General features: G+C 43.1%; 1 protein-coding gene across 1 annotated transcript in view; it reads right to left on the reverse strand.

Moving 5' to 3' along the window:
- UBR5 (ubiquitin protein ligase E3 component n-recognin 5) overlaps positions 1-20,442 on the reverse strand; it is a 3,965,620-nt gene that overhangs the window by 3,044,499 nt on the left and 900,679 nt on the right. Inside the window, exon 14 of the mRNA XM_044065648.1 lies at positions 17,772-17,926. Within this exon, the coding sequence (XP_043921583.1) occupies positions 17,772-17,926 (155 nt within the window). The remainder of the gene's footprint in view (positions 1-17,771; positions 17,927-20,442) is intronic.

The following is a 20,442-nucleotide window of genomic DNA, read 5'->3' on the forward strand; positions in this document are numbered from 1 at the left end:
TTTTCTTAATCCAAATGGTCCCAAAACCTTTACCTACTAGTTTAAGTCCCTCCATGATATAAGAACACTGCCGGCATCTACCACATTTAATGCTACCAGCTGTATCCACAATTTCCATTTTCTTCTCATCAGTCAGTCCCTTCAAGGACATATCCCTTTTATAAACAATAAGGGGTTGTGTACCAACCTTACAAGAAACATCATTGTCAAGGTTGAAAATGCACCATGGTTTTTTTGATGATTTGTTTTATATCAAAGAAATCCAAGGTATAAGTAAGAATCAAAGCCCTACCAAATCTGTTGTCATTACAACATACATTCTCTACCTTTTTAGGAAGACCAGAAAAAAGCAAAACTTTATAAGTACCGTGCTGTCTTTTTTCCAATACTTCACTATAAATACTATTAATGAAGACAGCAGGGTAACCCCTTTTTTCCAACATGTTCTGCAGTGTATTAAATTCAGCCAAAATGTTTCCTCAGAAATCATCCTTGCAAGTCTCACATATTGCCCTTTGAGACAAGGGACAACTTCTGCTGAGATGGATGCCAACTCTGATAAGTGTAACAAAGAGTTGGAGTAGGTGAGCTTCCTGTATAAATGGGAGGTAAAAATCTTCCTATCAAGGTCCTTCTTAATGGTAATGTCTATGTAGTTTAAATGATACACATCTTTAACCATAGTAAATTTCAAGAAATGTGTAGTACTGTTGATATATGTACAAACACCTATCCAAATGAACTTCACTACTGTTCAAGAAAAGAAACAAATCATCCAAATACCGAGCATACAGTGCCCACATGCTTTTAAATTCTGAGTCTAGTATGGACAAGTCTTCCCATTGGGCAAGAACAATGCTGGCAAATATCAGGGCACAACAAGCACCCATAGCCACACCTTGGGTTTGTTTAAAAATATGGCCTCCAAAAGTAATGAAATTGTTGTCAAGTACTAGTTCCATACACGTACGGAGTGTTAAAATAGTATTGTGGTCCATACTAGAATTGAAACAAAGACTGTATTAGAACCACTCGACCCCAATTTTATGTTGAATTACAGAAAAAAGGTCACAGATGTCAATTGTGACCATAATCAAGTTGTCAGAATAAATCTCAGGCTTGATTTTTCCAAAAAAATCCCAGGAATCTTATTTATTTGCATTTTCAACCTTGACAATGATGTTTCTTGTAAGGTTGGTATACAACCTCTTATTGTTTATAACAGGGATATGTCCTTGAAGGGACTGATTGAGGGGAAGAAAATGGAAATTTTGGATATAGCTGGTAACATTAAATGAGGCAGATGCGGGCAGTGTTCTTACATCATGGAGGGACTTAAACTAGTAGGTAAAGGTTTTGGGACCATTTGGCTTAAGAAAAAATATTACTGTTTTTCTAAAGGTGTGGTGCATCTTGCAGTCTGTGATTCCTGCGACAGTTTCTATACAGGAAAATCTATCAGAGCTTTAAAACAAAGAATCTACCAACATCTTTATGAAATAAGACAGGAAAATGAGGGCAACATCCATTATAAACACATTAAGAAGTTTCCTACTCATTCATTTAAATTTGGGGTAATTGACCATGTGGATCTGGGTCCTAGAGGGGGACCTTCAGATGTATATCTTGAGTTTCTTGAACTCAAAGGGCAGATCAGAACAAATACATGCATTGCACCTGGGCTTAATGACAGACTGATTTTAATCTTAAAGAGCCAAGAGACAATGCATTTTATTTAATAATATTCATCAGTGGTTGATTTATGTAAATGTTACTATTTTTATATAAATTGATGTTTTTTATTCATATAATATTTTTAGGGACACTGTATAAATGAACACTGGGTGTTTTGTATCTTCATGTAGGGTGAACAGGTTTTTACTAATGTTTACGTGTAGGGGAAATTAGGTCAAGTCATGTGTGATTTTTTTTCAACCTGTGAAATGCTGAAAGTGGTTTTAAAAAGGAAATTTAATTGATTAATGTGTTATTCTGAAGAAGTCTCTTGACGAAAGTGTGCCCAATAAATTATATATATATTTTTATTAAGTACATGGTGTGCAGTTCTGTTATTGCCTTTCTGTGCATATTTTCCTTGAAGCAGGTAGTTCAAGCAAGGGTAGCAGATATGGAAACATTTTTGCCAAATGTATCTAAGGCCCTACTTTCCTTATCAGTAGGCAAGGCTTTTTTGGAAGAGCCAGTTTTTGCTCCCTTAGAGCCTAGAGTCACAACCTCAGGGTCTGCCACGAGATTCTTAAAGAGATGTCTGTGTAATCCAAAACCTTATAAAAGCTGTCTGGCTTTCTAGGGGCAGGAGTCTGGTTTTAAGGAGTCCTGGAAAATATCATCCACCAACCTCTAAGACAGGAGGAATGGCTAGGGGTTTGTTTTCGGGCAAGTTAAGAAATTCTCTAATTCTTTCTTTACAGAGCGTGGGTAGTCTTCTACTTCCCACAAAGTGCGCCCTCAAAGCAAGAGTTTCCTCAAAGGAAATATCCTCGGGAGGGGAGGCATATAAAAGATCCACCTCTGAGTCTGAATCCCCAAAGACCACCACAGAAACACCCTCTTGAAAGGTAGAATCCTCCTGGCCAGAGTCCTCATATGAATTAAAAGAATTAGACAGATCTTCTGGAGAGGTGTCTCTTACTTGGAGAAAACTCAAAGAGAAGCCAATTGGCTCTAACCAGAGAGATTAGACCTTCAGCCAACCTCAAGATCCTGCTGATAAGTTTGGGAAAGTGAGCCGGTAGGCCTAGAGTGAGACTGGGCAGGACCCACTTTCATTTTTTTGGGGGGAGGGGGTCAGGCCTTTGCAAGCAAACTTGAGCCACTTGTCCTAACGCTGAAATCCCTAAACCCAGCGACATTCTTTCCTTTAGCTTCCAAAAAGCTCCGACTTCACTCATTAGGGCTCTAATTAAAAAACTCAAACCAACCACCCTTTCAGCCGACCTCCTCCTTGCAGACTACCTGCAAAAAAACTGCTTATGTTATAGTACACCCTGTCTCTATTTTGATAAACAGAACCATAACTGTAGCCTCTATCTGGAAATATATGTCATACTACTCCACAAAGAAGGCAGCTCCACTGAGCTGTCAAATTACTGTCCAAAATTATGGAAAAGTGTATCCATAAACAAATCTTACACTACCTTACTTAACATAATCATCTGGCCAACTCCCAGCATGGATTTAGACCACAGCACAGTACCACCTCAGCCTTCCTCTCCTTTTCTGTCATAAATTCCAACCGTAACAACAAACTATCTTCTGCCCTGTTTCTCGATCTTTCCAAGGCCTTTGACATGGTTAACTACCAGCTACTCTTACTTACCCTAATTAAAACATCCCTAAACAACCATGCCATACAATGGTCTCAATCTTATCTTAGTGGAAGACAGTAGGCTGTCCTTTGGCAGGACAAACTCTCCAACCTTCTCCCAGTTACCCTTGGTGTCCTTCAAAGCTCCACATTAGGTCCCCTTCTTTTGTCCCTCAAAGCTCCACATTAGGTCCCCTTATTTTCTCCCTCTATCAGTGACCTCCACACTGTAATCCCAGGTGCAATCTGTATACAATATGTCAATGACTCCACCCTGACTTGCTCATGCTCTACCTTTACAGATCTCCTTTGTTTAGCATGAAAAGCTTTAATACAGTGGAAAACTGGATCTCTAATCAACACCTGAAATTAAACCCTAATAAAACAAAGCTATTGCTCTTCTCCCCTACTTGCAAATCCTTTCAACCTTCGTTTATAACAGCATCTAACAATGGGACCATAATCTAACCAGATATGTAAACTAAACTCTTGGGTGTTATAACAGAGAACAACCTCAAATACAACATGCAAGTAAATCAAACTATTAAAGCTTGACTCCTATATAAAAACAAACCATTTCTCTCCCCTCTAGCTAGGACTGCCATTGCCCGTACCCATCTGCTTTCAGCGCTACTCTATGCCTCACTACTTGAACAAAAAAGAAGTTATGTTCTTACCATACCGTTCCATCTGAGTAGTAGACTTCATTCTTCTGCACATATGGGTATCTGGATCGATTAGGATCCCAGCCGGCAAAACTTTCCAAGCATCAGCTCTGAGCTCCAAGCTCCTCCCTACCTAGTGTCTTGCCTCAAGCCCCAGACTTTGTTTGGCTCATATGCTTCCAACTCAAACAGATAACCTAAGGGAGGTATCAGGGTAGGAAAGGAGAACTTGAAGTGGGCCCTACAGATGGAATGCACTCTAAACATTATCCTGTGGTAAGGCTGAGATTAAACAGCTGCCTTATGTGCGGGTTTAATTCCTCATTTAGCTCGTGTAGCACACAGCCGGGGACACCATCCGGTCCCATTGATGCTGTGTTTTTAGCTTTAGAGAGAGCAGCTTTCACCTGCGCATTTGAGATGTCCGGGAGGCTACACTCGGCTGGGATAGTTATCTCTCCTTTAGGGGGAGAGAGGGGGGTGAAGTTTGCACTGAACCTGTCTGCCAGTATGTTGGCAATGTCTGTGGGTTCAGTGATTTTTGTATCATTTTGGACTAATTCTGAGCATATCTGGGAGTTTCCACCCAGGTTCCTAACATAGCTGAAAAAGGCCTTATGATTGTCCTTTGAATCCATGGCAATTTTTCTCTCAAAATTGGCCTTAGTTGATTTTATGAGTGCTCGTATTTTTTTACTAATAATGATCAGGGTGACTTCCTTTATGGATTTTGTTCTATCATGTAATAGCTTTCTCCTCTTATTGTAAAAGTTTGTTAATGGCTGGGGTCCACCAGACTGGACGTTTGCCCTTTGTGGAAAGAGTCTTGGTTTTATTTGGGATTGCCTGATCCATGCAGTCCTGGAGGTGTTCATAGAAGGCATTTGTAAGGGCTTCCGCAGCTTGGGTTGTGGTTTCCTCTGATTCAGGGGCCTTGAAGGATACCACACCAGTCTTGAGTAGTGTGAAGTTTGCTTTAGAGAAGTTCTTCACTATGGTCTTTTTTGTTTGGGGTGGGGGCGGGATGTGGATTTCCAGTGAGATTAGTTTATGATCAGATCTCACCAATGAGGGATATACTTCCGGTGTGGCTCTAATTAAAAAACTCAAACCAACCACCCTTTCAGCCGACCTCCTCCTTGCAGACTACCTGCAAAAAAACTGCTTATGTTATAGTACACCCTGTCTCTATTTTGATAAACAGAACCATAACTGTAGCCTCTATCTGGAAATATATGTCATACTACTCCACAAAGAAGGCAGCTCCACTGAGCTGTCAAATTACTGTCCAAAATTATGGAAAAGTGTATCCATAAACAAATCTTACACTACCTTACTTAACATAATCATCTGGCCAACTCCCAGCATGGATTTAGACCACAGCACAGTACCACCTCAGCCTTCCTCTCCTTTTCTGTCATAAATTCCAACGTAACAACAAACTATCTTCTGCCCTGTTTCGATCTTTCCAAGGCCTTTGACATGGTTAACTACCAGCTACTCTTACTTACCCTAATTAAAACATCCCTAAACAACCATGCCATACAATGGTCTCAATCTTATCTTAGTGGAAGACAGTAGGCTGTCCTTTGGCAGGACAAACTCTCCAACCTTCTCCCAGTTACCCTTGGTGTCCTTCAAAGCTCCACATTAGGTCCCCTTCTTTTGTCCCTCAAAGCTCCACATTAGGTCCCCTTATTTTCTCCCTCTATCAGTGACCTCCACACTGTAATCCCAGGTGCAATCTGTATACAATATGTCAATGACTCCACCCTGACTTGCTCATGCTCTACCTTTACAGATCTCCTTTGTTTAACGCAGAAAAGCTTTAATACAGTGGAAAACTGGATCTCTAATCAACACCTGAAATTAAACCCTAATAAAACAAAGCTATTGCTCTTCTCCCCTACTTGCAAATCCTTTCAACCTTCGTTTATAACAGCATCTAACAATGGGACCATAATCTAACCAGATATGTAAACTAAACTCTTGGGTGTTATAACAGAGAACAACCTCAAATACAACATGCAAGTAAATCAAACTATTAAAGCTTGACTCCCTATATAAAAACAAACCATTTCTCTCCCCTCTAGCTAGGACTGCCATTGCCCGTACCCATCTGCTTTCAACGCTACTCTATGCCTCACTAACTTGAACAAAAAAAGAAGTTATGTTCTTACCATACCGTTCCATCTGAGTAGTAGACTTCATTCTTCTGCACATATGGGTATACGGATCCGATTCGGATCCCAGCCGGCAAAAACTTTCAAGCATCAGCTCTGAGCTCCAAGCTCCTCCCCTACCTATATTACCTTACTTCCTCCTATCTAGCCCCAGATCAAGTTTGCTGTCACTAAAAAGCGACGTAACCAAAAACCCTAAACAGGATAACCTGAAGAGTGAGAGGGACGGAGGGGAGGAAAGTGAAGAAGAATGAAGTCTACTACTCAGATGGAATGTTATGGTAATAACATAATTTCGTAGTTGACTTCATTCATTCTGCACATATGGGACAGAGTCCCCAGCTACTAGAATTCCTGTTAGGCCCTTATGGAAGGATATTTCTGAGCACCGCAGAGCCAAAGGATGCTCTCCCTCTAGAAATAAGATCCAATTTATGAGAGATGAATGTGTGCGAATTTGCCCAAGTAGCTGCTGCACAAATATCTAATGAAACTCTCTACCAGAAAGCTGCAGAAGTGGCCATAGCTCTAATGGAATGAGCATTCAATACACCAGGAGGAGATAACCCTTTGTCCTTATAGACCTGCGCAATACACAGGGTGATCCACCTTGCTAAGGACACTTTTGAAACTGCTTTGCCCAAAAATGGTTTAGAAAAAGAGACAAACAATTGATCCGACTTCCAGAAGGGTTTAGTCCTATAGAGGTAAAAACGAAGCTATCTATGGACATCCAACAAATGAAGTTTACATTCACCCCTATTCTGGAAATTTGGGAAGAAGACTGGCAAATTTATGGACCGATTAATATTGGCTGCTGAAGACACTTTGGGAAGAAAAGAAGGGTTTGTGCGCAACGAAACCCTATCCTTGTGAAAAACCAAATAGGGGAGCAAGGAGGATAATGCCTGCAACTCAGAAACTCTCTTAGCCGAAGTGATGGCGACCAAGAATGCCGTCTTCCATGACAAGAACTACATCGGAACTGAACCGGATGGCTCGAAAGGGGGGAGAGGTCAAGGCCTGAAGGACTAAAGTCAAATCCCAGGGGGGTACTGTTTCTTTAACTGGAGGTCGCAATAAAAAGGTGCCCTTCAGGAAAGCTTTACAGAGTTTGGCCGAAGCCAGAGCAACCTTATTTTCACCCACATGAAAATTAGAGATGGCAGCCAGTTGAACCTTGATGGTGGAAGCACTAGAGCCTGACCAAAAAAGATCTGCCAAAAATCCAGTACGACAGGAACAGGGGCTGTAAACGGGTTCTGATTGCACTGAGAGGCCCAAACGCAAAAACGTTTCCACTTGCTATTGTACAGTTTCCTAGTGGAGGTCTTAAGAGAAGCTACCAGAATATTTTTAACAGGAGACGAAAGTCTGAGAGTCCTGCTGATCATGGGAACTGGAGCAGCCAAGCCATCAGCTTGAGACTGTCCAGGTTGGGCAGGGGCAAGCCCGACAGGTGAGAAATTAGATCCGGACATGGATCTAGAGCCCATGGAGGGGCCAACAGGTGAGACCATAGGAAAGGAAACCACAATTGACGCGGCCAGAAAGGAGCTATGAGAATGACTTTGCAATGCAGCCAGCAAGCTCTCTGAAGGAACTTCGGAATCAGAGGTAACTGGGGATAAGCATACAGTAGCACGGGAGGCCAAGCATGGACTGCAGCGTCCCCGGGGGCATCCCCCAGAGGGGGGATCAGAGCGAAGAATTTGCTGCACTTCACGCTGGAAGGAGATGCGAACAGATCGCAGCAAGGTTGACCCCAAACACAGAAGTTCTTCTCCGCCACTGATTGTTTCAGGGACCACTCGTAGGGAAGCAGGATAGCCCTGATGAGACTGTCCGCCAGAATGTTGGAGCGTCCCGGGAAATGCATTGCTACGAGAAACCGGCTGGTGGATATGGCCCACTCCCAAACTCTCATGGCCTCGCGACAAAGGGGAATCGGGTCCCTCCCTGTTTGTTTATATACCAGACTACAGACATGTTTGTCTGACTGAATGGCTATCGTCCCTGGAGGTAGGACTGGGTGGAAGGCTCTCAATGCTAACAAAACTGCTCTCATTTCCAGGACGCTTATGTGTAGCTTGTTCTCTAGAGGGGACCACGTGCCTTGGACCGTTCTTCCCAGGAAGTGCCCCCCCCACTCGAGCTGGGAAGCGTCCGTGGTCACCGTGGCTTGAGCCTGAGGGGATAGACAGCTGCGCCCCGCAAATATGTCCACCAAGTGAAGTCACCACAGGAGTGCCGTTATGCATGCCCGATCGATACGGATGTGGAAACTCAGTCAGTTCTAGCCAGGACCATTGGACTGCCAGATTCCACTGAAGGACTCTCATGTGGAGACGTGCAAGAGGGAGTATAGAGATTGCTGCTGCCATGGAACCCAGGGCCCTGAGATCATCAGCTGCTGTGATGACCATGAGATCCAAGATCACGGAAACATGGAGTCTGAGATTCGCTATCCTTTCCAGAGTGAGAAAAATCTTTGACTGAATCAAATCCAACCGAGCCTCAATGAAGTCTATGATTTCAACCGGAGTCAGGTGGGACTTGTTGAGGTTGATTGAGATGCCTAACTTGTGAGCCAGACCAAGGAAGTAGTGCAGGGCATGATACAGGAGACGCTTGGTGGATGCAGCGAAGAGCCAGTCGTCTAGGTAGGGGAATACCTGAATGCCCTAAAGTCTCAGGTGAGCCGCTACGACTGCCAAAACCTTGGTGAACACCCTGGGGGCTGTGGTGAAACCAAAGGGTAGGGCTCTGAAGTGAAAGTGACTGGCCCCTAGCTGGAAGCGGAGAAACCTCCTGGAGCTCCTGTGGACCTTGATGTGATAGTAAGCGTCCTGGAGGTCTAACGAGCACATCCAGTCGCATTCTCTCAGAAAAGGTAGAATGGACTGTAGAGTGACCATCCGGAATATTTGTTTCTCTACCGACAGGTTGAGGATAGACAGGTCCAGAATGGGCCTGAGTTCCCCCGTCTTCTTTGGCACTAAAGAACCTGGAGTAGATGCCTGATCCGGATTGATCTGGGGGGACCGGCTCGATGGCTTGTTTTTTTAACAGCTTCGGAACTTCTAAAGCTGCAGCCTCCCTGTGAGTGGGTGGGACATCTGGAAGGTGAGCTGGAGATATGGGATGTGAAATTAAGGGGATAGAATATCCTCTGGATATGATGTTTAACACCCAGCGGTCTGCAGTAATGGACTCCCATGCCGTTGGATGTAAGGAAAATCTTCCCCCGACTGCCTCCAGAGTAGAGCAGCTGAGCAACCCCTCAGGGTTGTTGAGCGGGTCTGTCGGAAAAATGTTACCTAAACCCGAAGTGACCCCCTCTACCCCTGGGGCGGCGGTCTTGTCCTCCTCTGCCTCTGGGGGACGAATACTCCTGAGTGTCACGAAAGGAATGTGATTTCCGGAACCACATTTTCTTTTGCCCCTTTTGGTTCCTGGAATAGGACCTCTAGGGGTTATCAGACAGCCGACAAAGTCTTTCCATCCTTCTCACTCTGGGTTAGTGTGTCAAGTACGGTCTTCCCAAAGAGGGATGATCCATCGAAAGGGGCACCGATGAAAAACGCCTTAAATAGGTCCGCAAATTGACACAGCCTGATCCAGGCGTGTCGCCTCAAAGCAACGCCTGTACCTGCAGCTCTAGCGGCACCCTCCATGGCATGAGAGGTGACGCATACAGGTATTAGTTGCTGATTTCAGAGTAGTCATCTTGGCAGTAAAGGACAGCTTGTCCTGCTGCGACAGAGATTCCATGGGCGACTCAGTTAGCTCCGATATAAGGTCTTGCTGCAGTCGAATGACATGTGCCAAGTAATTCAGCGCACAAATAGAAAATGTTGTTGACGAGTACATGCGCTTCCCAAAACGATCCATTGACCTGGACTCCTTGGTCCGGTGGATGAAACGAGGAACTCTCCTGAGCTAGTTCCTTCTTTGTGGCAGCTGCAACCACCAAAGCGTCTACCGGGGTCCCTTGAACCATGCCTGCCTGTCCGATGGTGGAGAAAAAAATTTTGTCTGGCCTTTTGGGGATAGGCTCTGTGGTGTCAGGATCCTTCCATGCCCTAATGGTGATGAGGTCCACCAAAGTGTCAGCTGGTGGGGAGACCCAGGAAGTAGATGGGCCCGTGCCAAAGGCATCCAGGAATATGGACTCATCCGCAGAGGGTTTGGGAGCTGACCTCTTTGGCGGAGGATCTCCATAATGTCTCCAAATGAGACGTCCTCGGGAGGTGATCTGGGGGAACCCTCTCCTTCATCCAAGTCCGTATCAGTGGTAATGGACTCAGGGGAGTCCAAGTGCCTCCTCTTCACCTATGCTTACGAGGTTCCTCGCCAGTGTGACTCTCTGGAGAGGATTCGTAAGCCTCCGGGGGTACCCTGAGGGGAACGACCTGGGGCTGCCTTGGCACTGGCTGTCCCTGAGGCAGGGCAATGGGAGCAGAATCCAAAATCAGGGGGGTCAGGGCCGGATCCGAGGATGTGAGCTGTGGTCTCAACCCCTGGGAGAGGACCCTTTACATGGCCCCGAATGCCGATGGAGAGCACGCCTCCGTAGAACATAAGGAAGAGGCTCTCCCCGGCACCGTAACCGGAGCCAACTGCGGGGTAGTCCGGGCACCAAGGGTGGGATCCGAAAGAACGAGATCCCGACCCTCAGGTCCGACTCCCCGACCACGACTCCGAGAGTCACCTGGATCAGAGACTGGACCCGAGGGACTCAAGGTGATGGCCAGCGTCGAGGAAACAAAAACCATCGGCGCCGACCCCACAGCTCCAAAAGGTCTCAGACCCGAAAACCCCTAAGCATCAAGTCGGATTAGGGATGGAGCAATAGGGTGGAACATAGCAGCAGCAGAAGAACCCTCACCAATGGGAGAGGGTCCTGGTAAGACCCCCATCTGAATTTGGTTCTGGATGAACCTACTCATCAGCCTGTCCATATCAAGTTCGGATACACTCCGAGTCGATCTGGAGGAAGCAACCGACTCGGGTCTGGGTCGGATCAGAGGGGAGTGCCTCGGCTCCGGCGAGAAACGGAGAGAGCGGAGCCGAGGAGAATGAGACCTAGATATCTTAGCAGAGGGACTGGAAAAAGACTCCCTGTCCGGAGACCTTATCCTGGACCTGTCTCTCTCTTTATGGTGCGCCTCTGTCTCCCTTTTGTCACTACCTCTCTGGGACGATTCCGAAGAAGCAGGCCTGGCGAGAGGTCGAGCCACTGGCTGGACAGGAAACTGAGGCAGACTCCAGGGCAGAAGCAGGTAGCAAGCCTTTGGCCACAAGCTTAGCCCGACGATCGTTCAACGCCCTTGGGTTAAACCTCAAACAAATGTCACAGGATACTGACAGGTGGGCGACCCCTAAACATAGGACACACAGTGTGGCCATCGGCTGGAGAAAGCTTATGACCACACTCTGTGCACTTTTTGAAGAGAACCTTAGTCTGTGCAGCCATAACAATGACAGAAAACAAGCCCTAACGGACCACACGCACACACACTCTAAACCAGGATGGGATAACACGACGACCAAACGCGATGTAAGGGAGGAAAAAGGGAAGGGATTCACACTCAACAAATAGTAAAAAGTACCAAAAACCTTACCACCTAGCTAAGAGCTCACAGACCACAATGCTGACTCAGAGCGGCAAATGAGATCTGGGGCTAGATAGGAGGAAGTGAGGTAATATAGGTAGGGGAGGAGCTTGGAGCTGATGCTTGAAAACTTTTTGCCGGCTCGGATCCAGATTGGATCCATATACCCATATGTGCAGAATGAATGAAGTCAACTACTTCAGATCTGATCTTAGCAAACTCTCTAGCTGCTACAATCAAATTGCCAGGTTTGCCACAGGAACTCCCTACAGGAAACACCATTGTTAAAACCTAAACCTCTTAGGATGGTTAGAACTCCCCAGGCGAATTCAATATAATCAACTTACTGTAGCATTTACGGTTATTAACCATTCAGAAAAAATGCCCTCCCTTAAAAACATTATCCATCCCTACAAAAACGCTAGGCTACTTTGTTCCACTACAAAACGTTTGGTTCAATCGGTTAAAGCTAACAACCTATCTGGAGAATCTTTGTTTGCAAATTCAGTGGGCAAAACCTGGAATTCGCTCCCATATGACCTTGCTCTGAACCCCTTTTAATCAGTTCAAAAAAAAAATCTAACCCAATATTTTAAAACTCACTGGTTATGTCATTGCTCTAACCCTGACTAAAGCCTCATCTACTTCAATATTCCTGCAATTTTTTTATTAACAGCAACTAACCTCTCACACTAAAAGTTTTGAAAAAAGAAACTAACATCTTTGCAGATACTCTGTACATAAGCTGCACCTATAGGCTTGATAAGAGAAACTGTAACATATTTATATACATTTCTGAATATAGACTGTATTCTTCATAGGCTTGAAATGTGAGACTAACTTGTATGTTAATACAATATGTTTGTACATATACTGTAACTTGCCTGTCTTTAGCTGTTTGTAAGTTTGGAGCTTTTCTCCCCAGGCCTCCGTTGAAAATGGACATGTATCCAGTCGGACTATCCTGGTCATCAAATGTAAAATAAAATAAATAAAAATAAGACTTAGGTTTTGGTCTGTGACGGACTTCCGGACCAGTACGGACAACCGACTCACGCGGGGGCAAAAGGCTGTTGCAATATCTAGGTGACAGGAAAATCCATCAGTCTTAGCACAGTTGTCAGAAGACAGAGCCTGCATAGCAGTCTCAGACCCAACCAACAAATTGTGTCCTACAGCTTGAAAAGATATTGAGGGACTTGAAGGCATATTGGACTCTGAAAGGGTCTCTATACAGGCCTGCGCCACCACCTCAATCAGGGAAAAGGGCTGCGAAAACATCTCACTTTCTTCAGAGATAACAAGCCTAGAACTGGCCGACAATGAGCAGGGGTTGTCTTGAGGCCCTAAGCCTGGACAGTTTTTCCTTCTCTCTTTTTCACGTAGGGATGTCTACCTCAGCTTGACCAGCAGACACCACGGAGTACTAACAGCCTAACAACTCACTAAGATACCTTGCTAAAATCTCAGCCCTACACCTAATGGTCCTACTATTAAAGCGAGCAGCAAAATGACAGTTGAGGACGTCATGTTCCAGCCCCAAGCAAAACACAGAAAAAGAGTGGAAGTCCCGGTAGGGTTTCTGTTTGCCACAGAGGAGACAATTATTCATCTTCTCAGAAGATAGTTAAATGGTACACAAAAAGTTACTCAATAGGGTACTTAGCTTTCTGGAGTCTTATTGCTCTGCTGCACACGGAGTGATGCGCTGACTAGCACTCTGCTTCAGGTTCCAACAGCAAGAAAGAACTGAGATCATAGCACCGGGGTGACTACCCTTATACCAAAGCATTATCAAACTGGATAGGGTATCCAATGGCTCCAGGAGGGAAACTATTCTCTGGTATTCGGGACAGCAAAGAGCTTTTATAGAGGGAAATCCCACAAATTAGAACTGCAACAGTAAAACATTTAGAACATCCTCGGATTCCAGAGTCTTCAAAGGCAATGGGCCACAATTGCTTTATAAGCCTTTTTGGATAACATCTCTAGGCACCAATGTAAGGATACGGACATCTTCTCTAACAATTAAGAAAGGAACATGACTCTTCCCCTTATTGATTAGTGTGTGCTGCGAGATGAACACTGGGGGACTGGCAATTGCTTCAAACGGAATTACTGTGTCTTCTGTCTAGAAAGATGAGTAGTTGTCCAAACGCATAGCCGTTTCTCAAGGAACAATGCTGGAGAATTCAATACTAAGCAAATGTTGGTGACAGTGACTGCATGAGTGACCCATGGTTAAGATACCCTTCAATCTAAGGGGAAACCCAGGAGCTTGTCTGCTCGGAAGTCTCCCCTACCTTCTCTTCTAACACCCATTTTCCCTTCCTTAAGAAATGTTTCTTTTTGGATGGGTTGTCCATATTAACCTGAAGCTGAGACTCAAGACATTGTGGAAGTCCAACAATCACAAGTCTCTTAGACCAGGTATGACTAAAGAGGTAGCTCCCTACCCTGAACTGTACTATGGTTACAGCCCTGACAAGTCAACTACAGACATTGTGATATGGACCTAAGAGTACTAACACTGGTCACAGAATTCCCTATGCAGAAGCTGCCTTTTGCAAGCTTACTTACTTAATTGCTCTGAGACGCACACACCCATACAACAGACCTTATATGCTGGATTGCCAACCATACCCCAGAAGAGAGCAAACAAAGTAATATAACAATGTACAGAAAATGGCCTTCACTGCAGTACTTATCTGCTCGATCTGAGCTGGCTGGCCTAGGCTGAAGCCAGACGGATGAATGTTCTTCATGCGCAACAGGGCTCATAAATACGGCAAGAAAAAAATGAACATGGCACAGGCAAACTCCCTCTTTATAACAAGAAATGTGGATGTGTGTGAAAAGGATGCATCTGCTGTGTGTGTGTGGTAGTGGTGGGGCTGATGCTTACCTCTGAGAACTGGACCAGGCAAAGGCCTCAGATTGCAGCAGAGTTTTCATACAATATGGCTGCAACAGTGCAACACACAAAGAACAAAAGCTCATTACTACACATATTCCCAAATTCTAGGTATGCATGCAACAAAGGGCTGAAGTTAACTGGCAGTAGTAAGTATTGCTTTTAAAAGCAGACAGTTTTAACAACTTGGAGCTACTATATGAAAATTCCAGGGGAAAACTACTACTCCTGACCTCATACTCTGCAGCCTCACAGATATAATTTGTGGTAATCTGGCCAAACTCTTAGTTGTCAAAAATAAAAAAAAGAATACTTCCAAGGTATACAAGATCAGCATAGACAAAACCTAAAAAACGTCTGGGTTGCAATAAACTCCTTACTCCACCCAGAAGCCAACAATAATCCCTGCCCAATCCCTGAAGACACCCTCTGAGATAGCATCACTATTCAATGCATACTTGATGGACACTATCGCAAAACTACCACCTTCCCACTCATTAACACAGATGACAAGTAACACCCATCAATACATATCCCCAGAAACCCTCTACCTACCTTCTCACTATCACCCATTTTCAAATCCACCATCCAAAAACTTCTATATAAACTAAAACCTTGTACCAATGCCCCAGATAACCTGCCTGCAGAATACTTATAGCTAGCTGCCTCCTCCACTGCATATCCTGTCAGTATCCTCCTCAACGGGTCCATTCAAGAATCACGCATACGTGACACCTGGAAAATAGCATATATCCTCTCACTTCATAATGGCGGCAAAAATTCTGATATCTCAAACTTTCGTCCTATTGCCATACTTTCCATTTCCAAATTACGAGAGAAATGTATTCATACTCAGCTCCTAAATCATCTGGTAAAACACCACATACTTTCCCCTACTCAACATGGCTTTAGGCACACACACAGTACAAACACTGCCCTAATTTCCTTCCTGGATACAGTAAACAGAGCTTGTGATGCTGGCTCCATGGTCTCTGCACTCCTCCTTGATTTATCTAAGGCATATCTCCCACTCCCTTCTGCTTATTAAACGCTCTAACCTCAGACTATCTCCCCCTACCCTACAATGGCTTACTAGCTATCTAAGCAACAAGCAGCAATCTACTAAATGGCAGCACTCTTCTTCCCCTTTCATTAATATAAGAACAGGTGTTCCCCAAGAATCAATTCTGGGACCCCTCCTATTCAGTATATTTGTTAATGACTTTCACAACACTCATACCCACAGTACTATTATCCAATATGCTGATGACTATCATCTGCTCTTCTAAATCTCCCACTGTATTACACTATCTTTTCCAAGAAGCTTTTACTTCTACTGAAATATGTCCCAGAACAATTTCACCCTTAACCCCAATAAAACTAAGCTCTTAGTATTTACTCCCAAAAAATCTAGCCCCATTGACAAATCCTTATTCTCTGTTCGTTCCCAAAACACTACCACTGAAGTTGTCCCTAGTACCAAACTGTTAGGTGTCATCATAGATGGCAAGTTAACTTTTGACCTTCACATCTACAGCAACATTAGAAAAAAAAACATCAAAAGCTAGGTGCCCTTTATAGGCACAACTACTTTCTTAGCCACTCCACTAAAATAGCCCTGGCCTCATTCTTCCTGCTTTCAACTCTTCTATATGGCACTCCCATACTCACCAAACTAGAGTCCAACTTAAAATCAAAACCAGACTCTTGCTACAACAAAGTCGCTAAATTTGCCACAAATGCAAAATTTTCCACCCACCACTGCTCATCTTTGCATCACCAAATTGGCTAGAATCCCTCACCATCTCACTTTCCTACAATTAACTACAGCCCACAAAATAATTTACTGACCTGAATCCTGCCCTTCCCTCTCCTCCATACTGGCCATGTACCATACTAATCGCCTCAGGTCTGAAAACAAAATGCTACTGTCAGTCAATAAACCCAAGCTCTCAGATGGTCAAATGTTGTACTCTTATAACATCCTTAAGTTATGTAATAATCTCCCTCATTCAATCAGAACCATCAGCAATCCTGCCTCTTTCAAAAACATCCCTCAAACTACATCTCTCCTCTCACTGGCTATACTCCAGCACCCTAACCACTTGCATCAAAAAATGACTTCTTTCTCTGGAGCCTCAACTTTAACCATTCTACTACAAACATCTCCTCTCATTCTCTCTACCATACATACTCCTTTGATGTCACCTTACCTTGACTCTTCCTCCACTAGCCCTGTCTAATCCTTTTTTCCCCTAATTCAACTCTCTTCTGCCAAGTATATTGCAGATATATTTTTTACTTAGGTGTTACTTAAACGTATGCCATCTGTACCTTATATTTACACCATGATTGTAAATCGTATCACTGTTGTTGCTATTATTTTTTTTTCCTTGAATGTAAAATTACTGCTCGACATACTTGGTTCTGTGTATGAATATCTCATTTTGTATGTATTAATGTGGACCTTTTCCCACAGGGCCTATACTGAAAATGGGCTCTTTCTAGGTCCAGTGGACCTTCCCCGTTAACAAATGCAATAAATAAATATGTATATATAACAGACTTCCATGACATTTTTTTTTGTTTTATATTTTAAATAAATGCAGAAAATTTCCAGTGATTAATGCAAAAAAAACAAAAGCAGTGACAATTCACTGAAGAATGACAGGGTAAGCAAGATCCTGTTTCCAGTGGCATGGTCCCTGAATGAAGAGAGATCTTTACATAGAATGCTGAGCAGCTATGAGACATCCCACCTTACAGGGCCGACTCTAAAAACAGTCAAAGTAATACACAACATAAAGCTTAATGCACTACGACCAAAGCTACAAACACTTGAACAAATGAACAAAAAATCTGGAAGTACTCCAGTTTCAACATATACCACTTCAGTAATTAAAAGAAAGGTGCCAAACCCTTTCATAATACAACACTTCTGAACCATGACCGAATACACATTTCTGGTGAAATGAAGATGCCTAAAGCAGTCCACTACTCATTAAAAAGCATGTATTCTTCTACTTCACAAAGTCATCATCAAATGTATAATTATAAACTCACCACCAGTACAGACTGTTCTCCAACCGGGCACATGTATAAAGTGCACAGCAGTGCAGTGATGTGATGCGGTCTCCCTGTAATTCTGAAAACATCTGGGCATTATGCTCAAGCTTGGAAGCTACTGAGCTCAAAGTCTCATCAACCCATGTCGCAACCTGAAAGAGATCAAAAACAACCAGTGATATCAATAAAAATGCATTTACTGGTCACTTACGCGAACAATATATTTTACTTAAAATTAACAGCTAGTGAAGGCGACAAAGGTAGTTGTCAAAGAAAATTTCACACTTTTGTTAAAATTACTGGTGGATTACCAGTTCACAGTTTAGAAAGACAGAAGTGACACTCAAACTAAACAAAATTTGTCTCTGCTGTACTGCCAATGAAAACTCTAGGTCTTGTGTGTCATTTAAGTGCTATGACAGTGACTCAAGTTCTGCAGCAAAATTACGAAGAAGAAAGTTGATTACCCCAGACTATACTGCTCTTAGATAAAGTACAGTATACAAAGACCAGCTGGGTAAAGGCCACTTAACATATGTTCACAATCTGTAGAAACAAAAAGGCCATATTCCCAAGAAAAGTTGTCATGCCACTTTATACAAGTCTTTACATAAGTGGCCCAGTCTTCACAATGAATAACTGAGTTACAAGCTCCGCTATCCCACTTTCAAAGGTACTGGAGAAATGTGCACATCAAGAACTTCTACAGTAAATTTTAGGCTCCAATATTATTTCAGACTCTCAGCACAGCTTCTGACATTACCACAGGATTAAATAGGTCATGTCTGACATGAAAGAATTTGATAGAGTTAACAAAGCTAGAGCCATTTACACCTCAATATGTCCAAAATATTTGATACAGCATGCCGAAGTGCTTTCAAATGGTTTTCAAACTGAGGAAAAACTTTGCCACTCTACACTAGTCAACATAGGAGTTCTTCAAGGTTCAGTGTTTGGTAGCTAATATTTAAAATCTTTGTAAGAACGTGGCTGGTTTCTGTAAAAAGTCAAAAGTAAAAAAACATGCCAATAATCTGACTGCTTCGCTGGCAGGGATGCCAACAGAAAGCAAATGGATTGTAACTACAGTCCTCATTGCAAAGACTAAGTGCACTTACAGGAAACACAAACTAATTCTGAGCTTGCAATACCTTGGAGTACCCACTCCCTTACTCTAAGGTTCAACAATGATAGTATTGAAAGCTATAGTACAGAAATGTAAAGAATTTATTTTTACTTTTTGGATCACTGCTTAAAATAAAATAAATATCCTTTAAAATTTCCGTACTCTTTTTTTTATTAAAAATAACAAAAAATTTAACTTTCAAAAAGTGTCAGGATTTTGATGACATGTTGCTGCATTTACTAACAACTGCTGTGATAAAATGTCATGCACAAAATAAACAACCGAGAAACTAGCGGTCTGAAAACTTTGTTGATGAGCTCAGTCACAATAATTCCAAAAAATCATGAAACCTAAGTAATGTTCGAAAGCAACAAGCCTTTATTTGTCACAGACAAGCAATCCTCAGTAACAAAAAATCAGAATTATTTTAACAATGTTAAACATATCAGCTTTTATATACTTAGAAGAAGGTGTGGAAAATATACACCTTGCTTAAACCAGCCTATTCATGCTAAATATAAACAGTACTGTAACAATACATTTTAGAACAGCAAATACCCCCCCGAACACGCGCGCACTCACTCTCACGCGCGCACTCACTCTCACGCGCGCACTCACTCTCACGCGCGCACTCACTCTCACACTCACTCTCACTCTCTCACACACACAATCTCCACTCACACACACAATCTCCACTCACACACACACACACACTCACACAATCTCCACTCTCACACACACACCCACTCACACAATCTCCACTCTCGCACACACACACCCACTCACACAATCTCCACTCTCGCACACACACACCCACTCACACAATCTCCACTCTCGCACACACACACCCACTCACACAATCTCCACTCACTCGCACACACACACCCACTCACACAATCTCCACTCACTCGCACACACACACCCACGCACACAATCTCCACTCGCACACAATCTCCACTCGCACACAATCTCCACAATCTCCACTCGCACACAATCTCCACTCGCACACTACAGCTGATTAGATCAAATTAAAACATAGCTAAGGAAAACGTTAACCATCTACTTACAACCCACATTCTAAGATGAGGTATTAAGAAAAGCACAACATAAAAAGATATACATACAAAGACTAATTAAAATAGTTTTCGGCTAACTAATGCAATAAATCCTTCATCAGGTCTGTGAGAAGAAATAAAATGAAGAAAAGAAAAGTTATCTAGCCAAATAACATAATCAAACTAAAACACTATAAACATAAAAAAATACATCTAATATCTAGTAAATATCCATCCATGTTATTAACAGCTCAGAAAAAAATGTCACTGCTTTGCAAAAAAAACAAAACAAAAAAAAAAAAAAAAAAACTTGACAGTTTTCATGTTTACCCAAAAACATGTTTATACAATGAAAACAAAACAGAAAAAAACACACAAAAATACAGAAAAGAGTGAAGTAAACTAGTAACTAATAAAGTATGCTGGTGTGGGCATGAATGCGTATGAGCGTACACCAGTACGGTAAATGGGGGAATTATACCAATGC

The sequence above is a fragment of the Protopterus annectens genome, chromosome 3.part0 (assembly GCF_019279795.1).
Source record: "Protopterus annectens isolate FY-2018-M chromosome 3.part0, PAN1.0, whole genome shotgun sequence".
Classification (NCBI taxonomy): Eukaryota; Metazoa; Chordata; order Ceratodontiformes; family Protopteridae; genus Protopterus; species Protopterus annectens.